General features: G+C 63.1%; 1 protein-coding gene and 1 long non-coding RNA gene across 2 annotated transcripts; one reads left to right on the forward strand and one right to left on the reverse strand.

Annotated features, from left to right (window-relative positions):
- Window positions 1-1,798: 1,798 nt before the first annotated feature.
- LOC121059806 lies at window positions 1,799-4,347 on the reverse strand. The gene is made up of 2 exons (XR_005814649.1): window positions 3,237-4,347; window positions 1,799-1,856 (listed from the first exon to the last, which is right to left on the reverse strand). It is a non-coding gene; the product is annotated as an uncharacterized LOC121059806 (long non-coding RNA).
- Window positions 4,348-5,767: 1,420 nt separating this feature from the next.
- DLX4 (distal-less homeobox 4) lies at window positions 5,768-8,732 on the forward strand. Its single transcript, XM_040536912.1, has 3 exons — window positions 5,768-6,188; window positions 7,368-7,561; window positions 8,442-8,732. The coding sequence occupies exons 1-3, from the start codon at window positions 5,897-5,899 to the stop codon at window positions 8,691-8,693; spliced, it is 738 nt and encodes a 245-aa protein (XP_040392846.1). The 5' UTR covers window positions 5,768-5,896; the 3' UTR covers window positions 8,694-8,732.
- Window positions 8,733-12,443: the final 3,711 nt, after the last annotated feature.

A 12,443-nucleotide genomic window follows, 5' to 3' on the forward strand; every position in this document is an offset into this window, starting at 1 on the left:
TCCAGCACTAAATGCAACGTTCATAAAGTGTCTGCTTTAGAGACCTGTGCCTGCAAGAGATTATTTTAAAACAAATTAATCAGGGTTTATTGGATCAAGTTCTCCATGGAGAGGCCAGCACTTGATTATCTCTTTGTTTAAGGGCTACATCGAGCCATTACTAGCTGCCTCGTTAGGCTGTTAAAGGTACAAACCCTTAATGGGTCTCACGAAGGGGAAAATGATACTGTCCCAAACGAGGAGCCAGAGATGGGGAAGGAAAAGTCCATTTCTGCAAGGAAGAGTCCCCTGGAAATATTGTAGAAAGGCTGGGCCAGATCTTAATTGGGCTTGCTTTTAGGCTCACCCTTAGAGGGAAATCACCTCTCCAAACAGCCATCTAAAAAATATCTAAATCAATATTTCTCATTTAAATGCACTGCTTGCAACACAATAAATTCCAGTTATCCTTTTTTATCTGCTCCACCCAGAAAGAGGCATCCTGCACCACTCCAGCAAAGGCAGGGATGGGGAAGAGCATCAAGCAGTGTGATTTTAGGAGCGTGGTGTGAGCAAATCTTTAACTCTTCAGTTTGGGGGAAAAAAGGGGAAAAAAAGAAACACATTGCAATGAAAATATCGTTTTCACCATCCCCTTTCCAGCCATGCACTGACTCCAGCGCTCTGCAGCTCGCTGCTTGTAGGGTGATGTGAAATGAATGAGGGTTAAAAAGCCTCTTTAACTGGTGCTCTTGTCAAATTAGCAGGGCAAGGCACTGAGGCTGGGGCTAATGAATGGAATAATTGATTAAATATGTCATATTTCTGCATAGCAGGTTCACACCTTCCCCAAAGGTTTCCAGATGGGGCATAATTATCCCCCAAACTTGCTTCACACGCCAGGGCGCAAGAGGGGTAACAGTGACATGGGGAATTTCAACAGCAGAAAATTGCTCCCACAATTAATCCCAGGCACTTCATAAACTCACCGAGGAACAGCGGGAACAGGGAGAGACCCTTTTGGGTTCGGTGCCAGGCAGGAACAGCTCCCGTGACCCCGTGGCGCGACGCCGGTGGAGATTTTCAGCCCTTTGTGCATTGATGGGGGAGCAAAGCCGGCGCCAGCTTTGCTTGCTCCGACCGGGTGCCATGGAGGGAAACTTCCCCGGGTGTTTGCTCCCTCGTTTGTCTGTCTCAGGAGGGCCCAAGGGCTGGGGCGATGTAAATCAGTGGCACAGCATGCCCCTTGGAGCATTGCTGCTGATTTACATCGCCTGGTCCTTTTTGAATTTTGATTTCCAGCCAGCGATCCCTACGAAAATCAAACCCAGACCGGAGCCAGGTCCTGGAAAACGTTTTCGGTTCAAACCCAAAACATTGCCTTTACTTTATTAAGGGTGGGAGGGAAGGGAGGATTACTCGTTTTCAGAGTTTTTAACATATATATGATTTCATCCCAGCTCTAAGCAGTGACGGAGCAGGGCACAAATCCTGGCTGCAGCGGAGGTCTCGGCTGTTCTTATTCACACTGAGCACAGCCACGATGCTGGGCAATGTTATTTCAACCAGCACTGAAAAGCCAGGCTGGGGCTGGGGTGCTTCCATCATCTCCTGTTCCTGGAGAGAGGCTGGGGAGGGCTTTACAAAGATTTTAGGAAAAAAAAAAAAAAAAAAAAAAAAGACTTGTTTTCAGCATCCTGGGCATTTCTGTAGCATTTCTGCGTGTGATCTGTTCTGGTTAGGAGGAGCAATGGAAGTTTTCATGACCAGTGGCTGAGGGCTGCAAAATTTGGGACAAGCAATTTCTCAGCATCTTTTCGTTTCTTTCTTTCTTTGCAGAAAAGCTGCTTCAAAGCCTCCGCCCTTTGGAGATTTCCCTGCAAAGGTAAAAAGGGGAAACAAAAGTGTTGAATGTGAACTTTCTCTTCCCTCGTGTCCCTCTGAAGCTGCCCGGTCGAAGCAGGTCCCAGCCCCGGTGTGACAGCCACGTCACTGTCACCTCCGGGGGCCAGGGGGACGTGTTCGGATCGTCTCCTGCCAGGCGTTCCCATCTCACATCGCTCACTCCACGATTCCCTGCACGTGGAGCAGCTCACGGCTGCTTTGGGGATGTCTCACGCTGTCCAGGTCCAAATCCTGCTCCCACTCGTGTCAGTGCTGCCCTGTGGGGCAGGATCAGGCCCTGGGGAATCATCCTTCCCCCCTCATCATCTGCACCTTGCATCACAAACCCCCTTCACCCCCCTCACCCCCTCATAAGGTGCCCGTTGCATCTCCCCCTAAAAAAAAAAGATGAAAACCCCCAGGAAAGGCAGCGCGAGCAGCCTGTCCCCTGTCTCCCCGCGCTCCCCCTCGGTTATGGAGGGCTCGGCGCGGGGCTGGAGATAGCGCGCTTGTTCGTTAGTGCGGCAGCGGTGGCGTGTGGGAGGGCAGACGCCAGGCTGTCTGCTCCCACTTTGTTCGGCTTGTTATTAACTTCTCCTTGGGCTGCCATTAACCCACAATTCCTGTACTTGGCTTCAGGCTTTCCCCGCGCCGCTCTATCTCTCCAGCGCGTAATTACAGCTGTTGGGATCTCCCTTTATCTCGGGCGATCTTGGAGGTTTGTTACCTGGCACATGCGTTCCTGCCCCCCCACCCCCACCCCCTCCCTCCCCGCGCACCCTTCTCCCTCCCTGCACCCCTTTAATCCTTCCTGCTTTCATCAGCCAGTGGCGGCGAGCCGGCAGGTAAAATCCCGGAGCCTCCGACGTTTCAGCTTCGCAGCAGCAGCCACGACGAAGCTGGGCTCGTCCCGTGTCCCGCGGGGACAGCAAAGCCCCCTCACCGGGCAGGGAAACAGCAGAGGGACCTGCAGGGGGACGTGGCCGCAACCCCCCCCCCTCCATCGCGTGGGGCTCGGCGTGTGTCAGCACCTTCCAGCCTCGAGACCGAGACTTTTAATTGTCTCCGAGCACGGCCTTGATTTATTTTTTTAATTTAATACAAGTTGACTCGATGTATTTGTTTTGGCAGCCGGTTACCCTCAAACCCCAAACCCTGCTAAAACAGCATGTGCTGCGCCTTCCAGCCCGCGTGGAGCCCAGCGCTGGGGCTGGGTCTAACCCGGGGACGTGCGCCCGGCGCTGCCCCGTGGGCAGGTGCCTGGGTGCCACCAGCTCCTGCCCTCGAGCTGCGGGAGCTGCTGGGAGCCAGACCCGGCTGCGGGGTGGCGGGGACGTTTGTCACAGCCTGGAGGGTTGGGGCTGGTTGCTTACCCCATCTCCCAGGGGATCGTGGTGCAGAAAGCGCTGCCTGTGCGCCCACCCCGGGTGGAAACCGTGGGGCTGGCAGCTGGGGCTCAGGGATGCTCCAATCGACACCTTCAGATGCCCAACCCGAAACTCTTCCTGTGCGAGGCTGGTGCGGAGGCTGGGTGCTGCCAGGGAGGAGGAGATGGGCTGCACCGGGGTCACCTCAGCCTTGGTGCTGCCCCATGATCCCCCCTGGCTGAGGGGACCCATCCGCCCTCCACCAGGCACAGTGGTTTGGGACCCCAGCGCAGCATCCCTCGTGGCATCACTGGTGAAACTTGCATTTGCCCAAGGTGGGGATTTGGCTCTCCTCCCACCAGAAGCCATATATTGCCCCAAAACACACAGGGGGACACCAGCACCCAGTGCAGAGAATTCCCTGGGACCGGCCAGGGTGCAGCCACACTGGGGTGCGAGGCTCTTGTGGTCCCCTTGTGCCACCTAGAAATGCCAGGGGACCAAACCTGTCCCTAAAACATCTTAGGAAACACCAAAGCAGAAGAGTGGGAAGGGGTCCAGGTGCCCTGAGCCTTCAGACCCCCTGGTGCCCCCATCCAGCCCTGGGAGCCACCCGGCCACCACGCACAGCCTCCGCAGCGGGGAGGACGCATCCTCCACTTCCATCTCCCTCCCGTCCTCGGCACCGGGGTGCGGAGCACCGGGGGGGAGTGAGTGCTCGGGGAGCGGAGCTGCCGGTAGCACACCCCGGCAAGCCGGCACCCGTCCCCGGGAGAGCTGAGTCACCCCAGCAGGGAAAGTGTGGAGCCGGGACAGACGCAGATCGGCGGAGGCTCGCTTTGATACTCGCGGCCGCCACACTTTGCCCCCGGTGCTGGCCACGCCAGGCTCCCAGGGATGACTCGGCCAGGCAGGGCTGGCGAACATCTGGATTTCTCCTTTTTATTTTTAATTTTTTTTTTAATGCTGCTTTCCCCCCGCTTTTGCTTGGGTGGGGTTGGAGGATTTTCCACGTTTGCCCCCGGAGTTTGGTGGCCTGGGCAGAGACGTCAGAGCAGCCTCTCTCCGAGCCAAAATTGAGATTTTGGGGGGATTTTGAGCCAGGATCTCCCTTGGGCACTTGGTCCAGCTCCGCGCTGGGATGGAGAGGTGCAGGGACCCCAGAGCCTGCCCGGCACTGAGGGGCTGCTCTGTGGGTCTGTCCGTACTGGCCCTGATCCCTGTGGGGTTGTGAGCCTTTAAGGAGATGTTTGGGATGGGGAGAGATGGCAGGAGGCCATCAGAGGATCGGCCGCAGGTCAGAGTTGTTTTATTTGGAGTCTGGGATGGGAGAGCAGTCCCAGTGTGTCCGAGGGTTAGTGAGGAGCTCGGCTATTTATATCAGAGCTGCCGGCCCATGCACTGAGTGACTCAGCCTCGGCACGATGGCGAGATGGAAACATGTTTTGAAGATGGTCTAATGGGAGGGTGGGGATGGGGGACCCTCCCTGCCAGCATCCCCGGCCGCTGTCACCCCGCTCCCCCGGGGCCGCCCCTCCCAGGCAAACCCCGCATGGGGCAGCTGCTGAGATTTGGCACACTGGTGGCCAGCGTGGGCCACCTGGCTCCCCGCTGCATTACCCGCAGTGTCCCCAAACCCATCACTGCAGTGCAGCCGGGGGTGGCAGGGAGGGACCCAGACCCCCATCCAGGGCTTGACGTGAGACCTGGGATTTCGGGAGGTGCAAACCCTCTCCGCCAAGCACTGGGGGTGTCCCCAGTGGTGGAGGTGACGGTGCTGGGGGTTGTGCCCCCCCTCGGCTGGTGGCCCCGTGGAGACTCCGTGCACCCTGCTGGGGTCAGGGCTCCCCGGGGCAGCGGCAGGGAGCGGCCGGGCAGGTCGGTGCCTGCAGCCGGGAGCGGAGCCCCGCGGGGTCCAGGCGCTGCGGCGCCATGGGAAGGGGCCCCCATCTGCCAGGGCTGGGGGCTCCCACCCTGGGTGCCCACCCCAGCAGCTGGCAGACACGGAGATGCAGGGCCTTGTGTCCGTCCCTCGGCCCGGTGTCTGTCCTTCCAGCTGTCCCGTGTCCATCCGTCCTTCTCTTGTGCCCTGCTGTGTCCCCATGTCCCCAGCTGCTCCTTTTCCACTTAGTCCCCTGTGGGCCCAGGGCTGCCCTGCTGCCCCACCAAGGGGCTGTGCGCCCCCCCAGGGGGCTGCCATCCACCTCCTGTGCCCTCAAAGGAGGGGGCTCCCCAAAAAATCAGTGCCCCCCGCTGCAGACTGCTGCACGCTGATGTCAAGACCCTCCCGGGGGTCTCAGCCAGGACAATGGGGGGGGGAACACGGTGCCTCCGCCCCCCCCCGAGCTCCCCTCTCCTCACTGGGTGCCGCGCAGCCGGGTTGGGGGGACCCCGGGTTCAGGGGGGGGCTCCGAGGGGGTACCCCCGAGGGGATGGGGTAGGGGGCATCCAGGGGGCTGCCCCCCCCCCGGGGGGGGGCCGTGACGTCACGGGGCGGGGCTCGGCGGGGCGGGGCGGGCAGGGGATCCCCCGGGCGCGGGGCCGCGGTGCGGCAGCGCGGAGCCCGTCGGGGGGGGGCGCGGGGCTCGGAGCGGTGCTGCGGGCTCCGGGGGCTGCCCGCCCCGGCCCGGCCCGGCTCAGCCCGGCTCGGCTCGGCTCGGTTCACCATGACCATGAGCTCCGTAGCCGAGAGTTTGCTGGGCTCCGACCCTTCCAAAGCTTCTTTCCTGGAGCTCGGCCACCCCTCGCCGCCGCACTACCCGCTGCACGGCCTCCACCCCGCCGGCCACCCCCAGCACGACCCGCCGCCCTTCGCTTCCTACGGTCGGCCCGGGTCCTACCCTTACACCGGCGGGGCCCCCCCGCCGCCCCACGGCGGCCCCTACCTGCCCTACCCGCCCGCCGGCGCCCAGCATCCCCCGGCCGGGCTGGCCCACGGCGCCAGGCTGCAGGACGCAGGTAAGGCGGCCTCGGGGTGCTCGGCGCTGCGCACCCGATCCTGGCATCCCCCGCCCTGTCCCGACCCCCTTCCCGGTCCCGGTCGCTGTCCCCGTCCCGGTCCTGGCCCCGCCGAGCCAGCGCGGAGCCGCCGGGAGCGCAGCCGCCGCCGTCGGAAGCGCGCCGGGAGCGCGCAGCCACCAGTGGGCAGCGTGGATGTGGGGGCTCGGAGAGGTGGGAGGGGATCCCCCCCCCCCGGGGGAGACCCAAAGGGGGCTGGGGGTGATGCCCCCCCCCGCTGCTAGCCCCGCCTGGGTGGTTGCAGGACCCCCCCGGGGGGTGGGCGCTGAGCCCCCGCTGCTCGTGTCCTGTGCTGTCCTGTCTCAGCCCCCCCCCCCCCCACTGCACCGATTCTGCAACCCCCCCTTCCAGCTTCTCCCCTCTGCAGCCCCCTGCCCCATCGCAGCCCCGCTCTGGTCTGGTTTCCCCCAAAGCTGCTGCAGGACGCTGCCCGCTGAGCCACCCCAGAAAGAAGTGGCCCCCAGGTTCACCGTGGGGGGGTCGTGAGCATGGCTCAGCCCCCGGGACCCTGGCCCTGCCCCCCCCCCCCGCCCCTCCCCTGTGGGAGTGGGGCTGTGTATGGGGCGTACGGGGCTGTGCAGACACGCCTGTTGCCCTGTGCTTGCCTGGTGTCCCACTGAGCCCAGGGACCACAGTGTCCCCGGTGTCACCTCAGTGTCCCCCATCTCCATGCCTGGCATGTTTTGGTCCCCACCAAGCCCCACGTCCCCAAAAGCCCCAAGGATGCTCAAAGCCACAGCAGGGGTGGGCAGGACAGACCTTGTGGCCAGGGGCTGCCCGGGGGGGGAGCAGCACACCCACAGCACGGCTTCTGCCCCTCATCACCTCTGCTCCCCATCACCTTGCAGGGCCCTGCCGGCCCCCCCGGTGGTTGCATGGCCCTGCGGCCTGCCCGCTTTTGGGGCCGTGACCGGACATCGCTGTGCCTCCTGGTTCCCCTTTGCTTTATGTGGGGGCTTAAATGAAGCAGCAGGGCAGAAGCAGTTCCCGCTGCTCATCCCCTCCCCAAAAATATATCCAAAAAAGCAAGACCCGGTGCAGCCCCCGGGGTCAGGGCGGGAGGGGTGCTCTATTGTCCTCCCGTGGTGGTGTAACCCTCTGCTCCTCTCCTCCCCCAAGAGCATGACAAGCCCCCGGCCGTCGCCAACGGGGAGCTGCGCATCAACGGCAAGGGGAAGAAGCTCCGCAAGCCCCGCACCATCTACTCCAGCCTGCAGCTGCAGGCCCTCAACCAGCGCTTCCAGCAGACCCAGTACCTGGCGCTGCCCGAGCGCGCCGAGCTGGCCGCCCAGCTGGGGCTCACCCAGACCCAGGTACAGCCACGGCGTCCCCTAAACCTTGCTGTCAGCACTGTCACGGCATGGCGGGGGGGGATGCGCCACGCACGTGGCTCGTCCCCCGTCTCCGCTCCGGGAGCGACTCCGGATTAAGGCTGCGCGCTTGGAGCCGTGCCGAGCCGAGCCGTGCCGCGGCGGGCAGCCGGCGCCGGCAGGCCCCGCGGCTCGGGTCCGGGGCGCCCCTGCTCGCACCTCCCAGAGGCACCGGGACTTTCCCAGCCCCGGAGCCTGGCTGCCGGCCCAGCCGTGCCCGGCGCTGGGCGGCCCCGCGCCGCGGGACGGGGCGAGTGGGTTTTTGAAGGCGATGGGGAGAGACAGGCAGGCGGCAGCGGTGCAGCCCGGAGCCAGGGGCGAAGCGAGCTCATAAAGCCGGGGAAGAGGAGGCAAGTGGGAACCTGCCGGCAGCGCGGGGGGGACCGCGGGGAGGAATGAGCGGGGCCACCACCCCAGCCGCCGCGCGGCAGGGCCCCACCGCGCCGCACCCCGGCCCAGCCCCAGCACCCGCGCTGGGTTGGTGGGGGCACAGCCCGAGCCGGGGGGACACATGGGGACACAGGCGGACGTGCACGGCTGGAGACTCGTGGGTTGCTCTCCGTTTATCACACGTTACCCTGGTTTTATAGCCACGTTCTCCTCCGGCTCCCCATAGTGGATTCTCTAGTGGCTTTTAAAGGGTTGGGATCATCCCATAAGACCCCCGTGCTGGGCCAGCTGTGCCCCTGGGAAAGGGCAGGTGGTGTCCTAGGTGGGGGAGACAAGGACTGCAGAGGGGTCTGCAAAATATCGGTGCTAGGGGCCTATGGGGGGACGGCGCTGTGCTCCCTGCATCCCTTGCTCACCCCGCTCTCGCTCGCAGGTGAAGATCTGGTTCCAGAACAAGCGCTCCAAGTACAAGAAGATCATGAAGCAGGGCTCGAGCGTGCCCGATGGGGAGCATCTCCACACCTCCTCCTCGCTCTCCCCTTGCTCCCCCAACATGCCCCCGCTCTGGGACATCCCCGTGCCGGGCAAGGGGCCCCCCCTGGCCCCCAGCAACTACATCAGCAGCTTCGGCGCCTGGTACCAGCCGCACCCGCAGGACGCGATGCCCCGGGGTCCCATGATGTGATGCCGCCATGGCTCCAGCACCCACCGGCTCCGGGAGGGCCAGCATTGGGGGGGGACGTGCCGCCACCCTCCCCCGAGGGGCCGGGGAGCCCAGCAATGCCCTGGGGGACCCCAGCGAATGGAGGATGAAGAAGACGAGGAGGAGGAAGGTGACCGCTGTCTGCAGGGAACTGAGGACCACCCGCCCCATCGCGGTCTGAAGCGAGACGGCTCCGGCACAAAGCGCCGGTGCGCCCGTCCTGGCGGGACAGGACTTGGCCACAGCCCCGGGTCCCTCTGCTCATGGACACCGGGGCGGGTGGGGCCCTGAGAGGGGCTGGAAGGGTGGGGAGTCCCCAGACCCCCCCAAAAAAAAAAACAAAGCCTGGCTTTATTTATAAACACCGTCCGTTACTGTATGTGCCCCCCGTTATAAGTGGGCTGTACAATTGTAAAGTAAAGACTGCTCCTCAGTACCTGCTGCTACATTTGGGGGGGTTCCCTGCTTTAGGGGGGTGGGACACTTTGATCCCTGTCCTCAGAGGCTCCCGTCTGCAGGTGACGTGGCCCCACGGGGTGGGGGCACCCAAGCAGGGGTCTGGGGCTCCTCCTGCCCAGCTCCACATCTGCGCGGGACCCGCCGCTATTTTCAGCCCTGCTCCTCCGAAATGGAGGCGCAATTATAGTAATTGGGGGCCCCTAAGTGAGGGGCTTCTCGCTGCCTCCTTGGGGTAATTACGGGCAATTTGCAGCTGTTGAAGATGTCTCCCTTAATAGGGGTGGGAGAAGGAGGGTGGGGAGTGCGGGGCAGGTTGAGGACCCTGGGGTTACTGCCCTGCTCCTCCTGGCCCCGACACTTTGGGAGCGGGGGATCTTTTTCAGCTGCAGGTTTTCCGGAGACTCACCTCTCCCTTTATCCTTTTCAGAGGCCAGGACCTGGCTAGAAAACATTTTATGGTTATTTTCTGCTTTCCCCAGTCCTGCTTGGTGCTTGTGCTGCAGGACCACCTGCTGCATCCCCGCCTGTGTCGGCTGTGGATGGGACAGGACCCGCAGCGGGGCTCTGCCCAGCAGAGATCTGGGGCTGCAGCCCATCCGTACCTGGGTTTGCCGCATGGCACAAATGGGCTGGGTGCCCGATACCCCCACATTTTATTTCCCCGCTGAAAGCATCGCTACCTGCCTCGAGGACCCGTGCTTCCCGACCCTTCGTCCCGCTCCCTTCACTGCAGCGTTTCAGTTCAGGGGTGGCAAGGTTGGGGACGGCAAAATTCTGTGCATGGCTGTGTTTGCTCCATGCATTCAGCAGTGCTTGGGGCCAGATTTTTTCCAAAACACTTGGCTCCCACCTGAGGAGCTGGGTTTGTGAGTGATCGGCCGATAGCTGGGAGATGGGCAGGTCGGGATGGGACCTGAGCGCGGGGACAGCGTGCCCCGAGGCTCCTGGGGCAGCACCAGGTACCGAGATCGATTCCTGTGCTGGGGATTTGGGCTGCTGGCAGCCACGTGCTGGTGACCCCGCGGGGACGCAGGGCTCCAAACCCCAGCGTGGGTGCAGTTGTCCCCAAGCTGTGCCCTGGGATGGCCACCAGCACCCTGCAAGGGTGGCACTGGGGGGACGTGGAGCCTGCGGTGCAACGAGCCCCATGGCTGGGACCAAGCCCCGATGCACGGTGCCTCCTGCGTGGGGGGACAGTGTCCCCACGGGGGTTACAATTTCTCGTACAGAGACTGGGGAAGACCCAGCCCCTCGCAGGGTGGGATTGTCCCCGGGCAGGAGCTCTGTGACTTCGCTTTGAGTGCTATTTTCTGGCTATGGGAAGGGGCTGAAACATGGCACTGGCTGCACCGGCAGCTCGGGGTGCTGGTCACCGAGCACCAGCCGTTTGCACTTGGGGGGAACCCGCTGATGGCAGTGGGGTTGGAGGAAACTCAGCACCTTTCTGTGCCCAGGAAGGGAAGGATCTGGCCCGCAGGGACGTGTACGGGCCGGCCGAGAGGTCTGCACCCGTACCACGACGTGCGCTGCCGCTTCCCCTCTTTGATATCCGTTCCCGGGCTGGGGGAACGCGGGCGGCAGCGGCCACGGCTCCCGCTCAGCTTTCCTGACGGATGTGCTGCCAAGGACCTGCAGCCAGAGCCGCTCGCAGGTCCTGTCTTGCAGCAGGCGCTGGCTCCCGGGATCCTGCCCGCCCGGTGCTCGCGGCTGCCTTGCACCGAGCCTCGATCATAGCAGCGCCGCCACCCCCCCGCTGCGCTGGCACCTGGGGGGGGGGTCGCAGCCTGCTCAGGGCACCCATGGGTGCAGGCGACTTTTGTTATGTGTGAAACAGCGGCGGTTTGTCCCCTTCGGTGCAAAAAAAGGTGTTCGTGCCCTGGTTCTGCTCGGGATGCTCCTGCAGAGAAAGGGATGGGGTCTGCAACCCAAGGAGGGGGGGCTTGGGGGCTTTTCTGCCCTTTCCTCTGCACTCGGACAGGACCACGATCCTGCTGTCTGCTGTGCACCAGGAGAGGGGCAGCGTTTCCGGCACAGCATCACTAAAGCTGGTCTTCGCTCCTCTCATCAGCCAGGAGCATCCTTGGCTTGGGAAGGCTCTGAAAAGGCCAAGAGCCGGAGAACATCCCGCTCTGGAAGGAATCAAGCCATTGACCGGGAGAAATCCCCTCCAGATTCCCTTCCCTGGGGAATGGGGATGTCTCTGGGCTTATTTGGGTCCCTCTTCCCTCCACCAGCCCAGGCTGGGTGTCCAACCTGCCCCCTTCAGATTCCCAGGGGATGTTCGGGCAGCTTCGTGTCCCCTTTCTGTCCCCAACCCCACCTGTGCAGGGTGATGCTGGCTCTGCTGGTGCTTCACCCAGGGTACAAAGGGAACCGAGATGTCCTTGAAGCCACCCGGGACCATTTCTCTCCTATTTTCCAGGTCCAACGACAGTGGCCAAGCCCCAGCCAGCGGCAATGCCGCGGTTGCCTCGTGTCCCTCCTCGGCGCTCCAGCTGCCGCGTGCCGGGTTAGCCAAGAGCCAGGGAGGCGATGAAGACATCGCGGATGCCAGGCTGGGCCGTGGGCGGATGGCTGCCCCCGCTCTTTGTGCTGGCAGCAGCGTGACGCAAGCGGCTGGAAGCGGCGTGTTGCAACGGGGCAGGAAACGCGCGCCGCGCTGGGAGGGCTGCGCGCCGGGGCTTGTGCACGCGGTCGTGGGGCAGAGCTGTGTGGGGACACCGGCGGGCACCCAGCCCTGCTCCCAACAGCTTGGACCCACGGGGGCTGGGAACCAACTCTGAGCCTTCATTGTGCCCGTGGCCAGTGGCAAAATGCCCTCTGTGGGGTTGGGGCTGTCCAGCATCCCCATCCCGGTACCCTCCGGTGCTGCTCTCCATCCCCTGTGGTGGTGGTGGAGGATAACTGGGATAAGCAATTTTGGGGTTTCTGGGGTAAAGGAGGGTCACTTTATTCCCAAACTGGGTGATAAATGCTGGGAGGAGTGTGTGTGGGGGGCAGGGGGCAATGACCTGCCTACGCTCTTCTGCTTTTGGGAGGATGCAGGGGCAGGAGGAGAGGGCTTGTCCCTGGAGAGGGACATCCAGGTCCTGTGGCTGCTTTTGGGAGGATCTGGGAGTCTTGTCCACCTCTGGGCTCAGGGCTGGTGGAGCTGCAGTTGATGCTGGTGGTGCCCCCCCCCGTCTGTGGGGAGGAAAAGGGGGGAAAGCAGCCAGGAGGCACCGTGCCTGGCTCCATCAGGCAGGTGCAAAGGGGGCTCCAGCTCCTGGCACC

This window comes from Cygnus olor, chromosome 25 (genome assembly GCF_009769625.2).
Source record: "Cygnus olor isolate bCygOlo1 chromosome 25, bCygOlo1.pri.v2, whole genome shotgun sequence".
Taxonomy (NCBI): Eukaryota; Metazoa; Chordata; class Aves; order Anseriformes; family Anatidae; genus Cygnus; species Cygnus olor.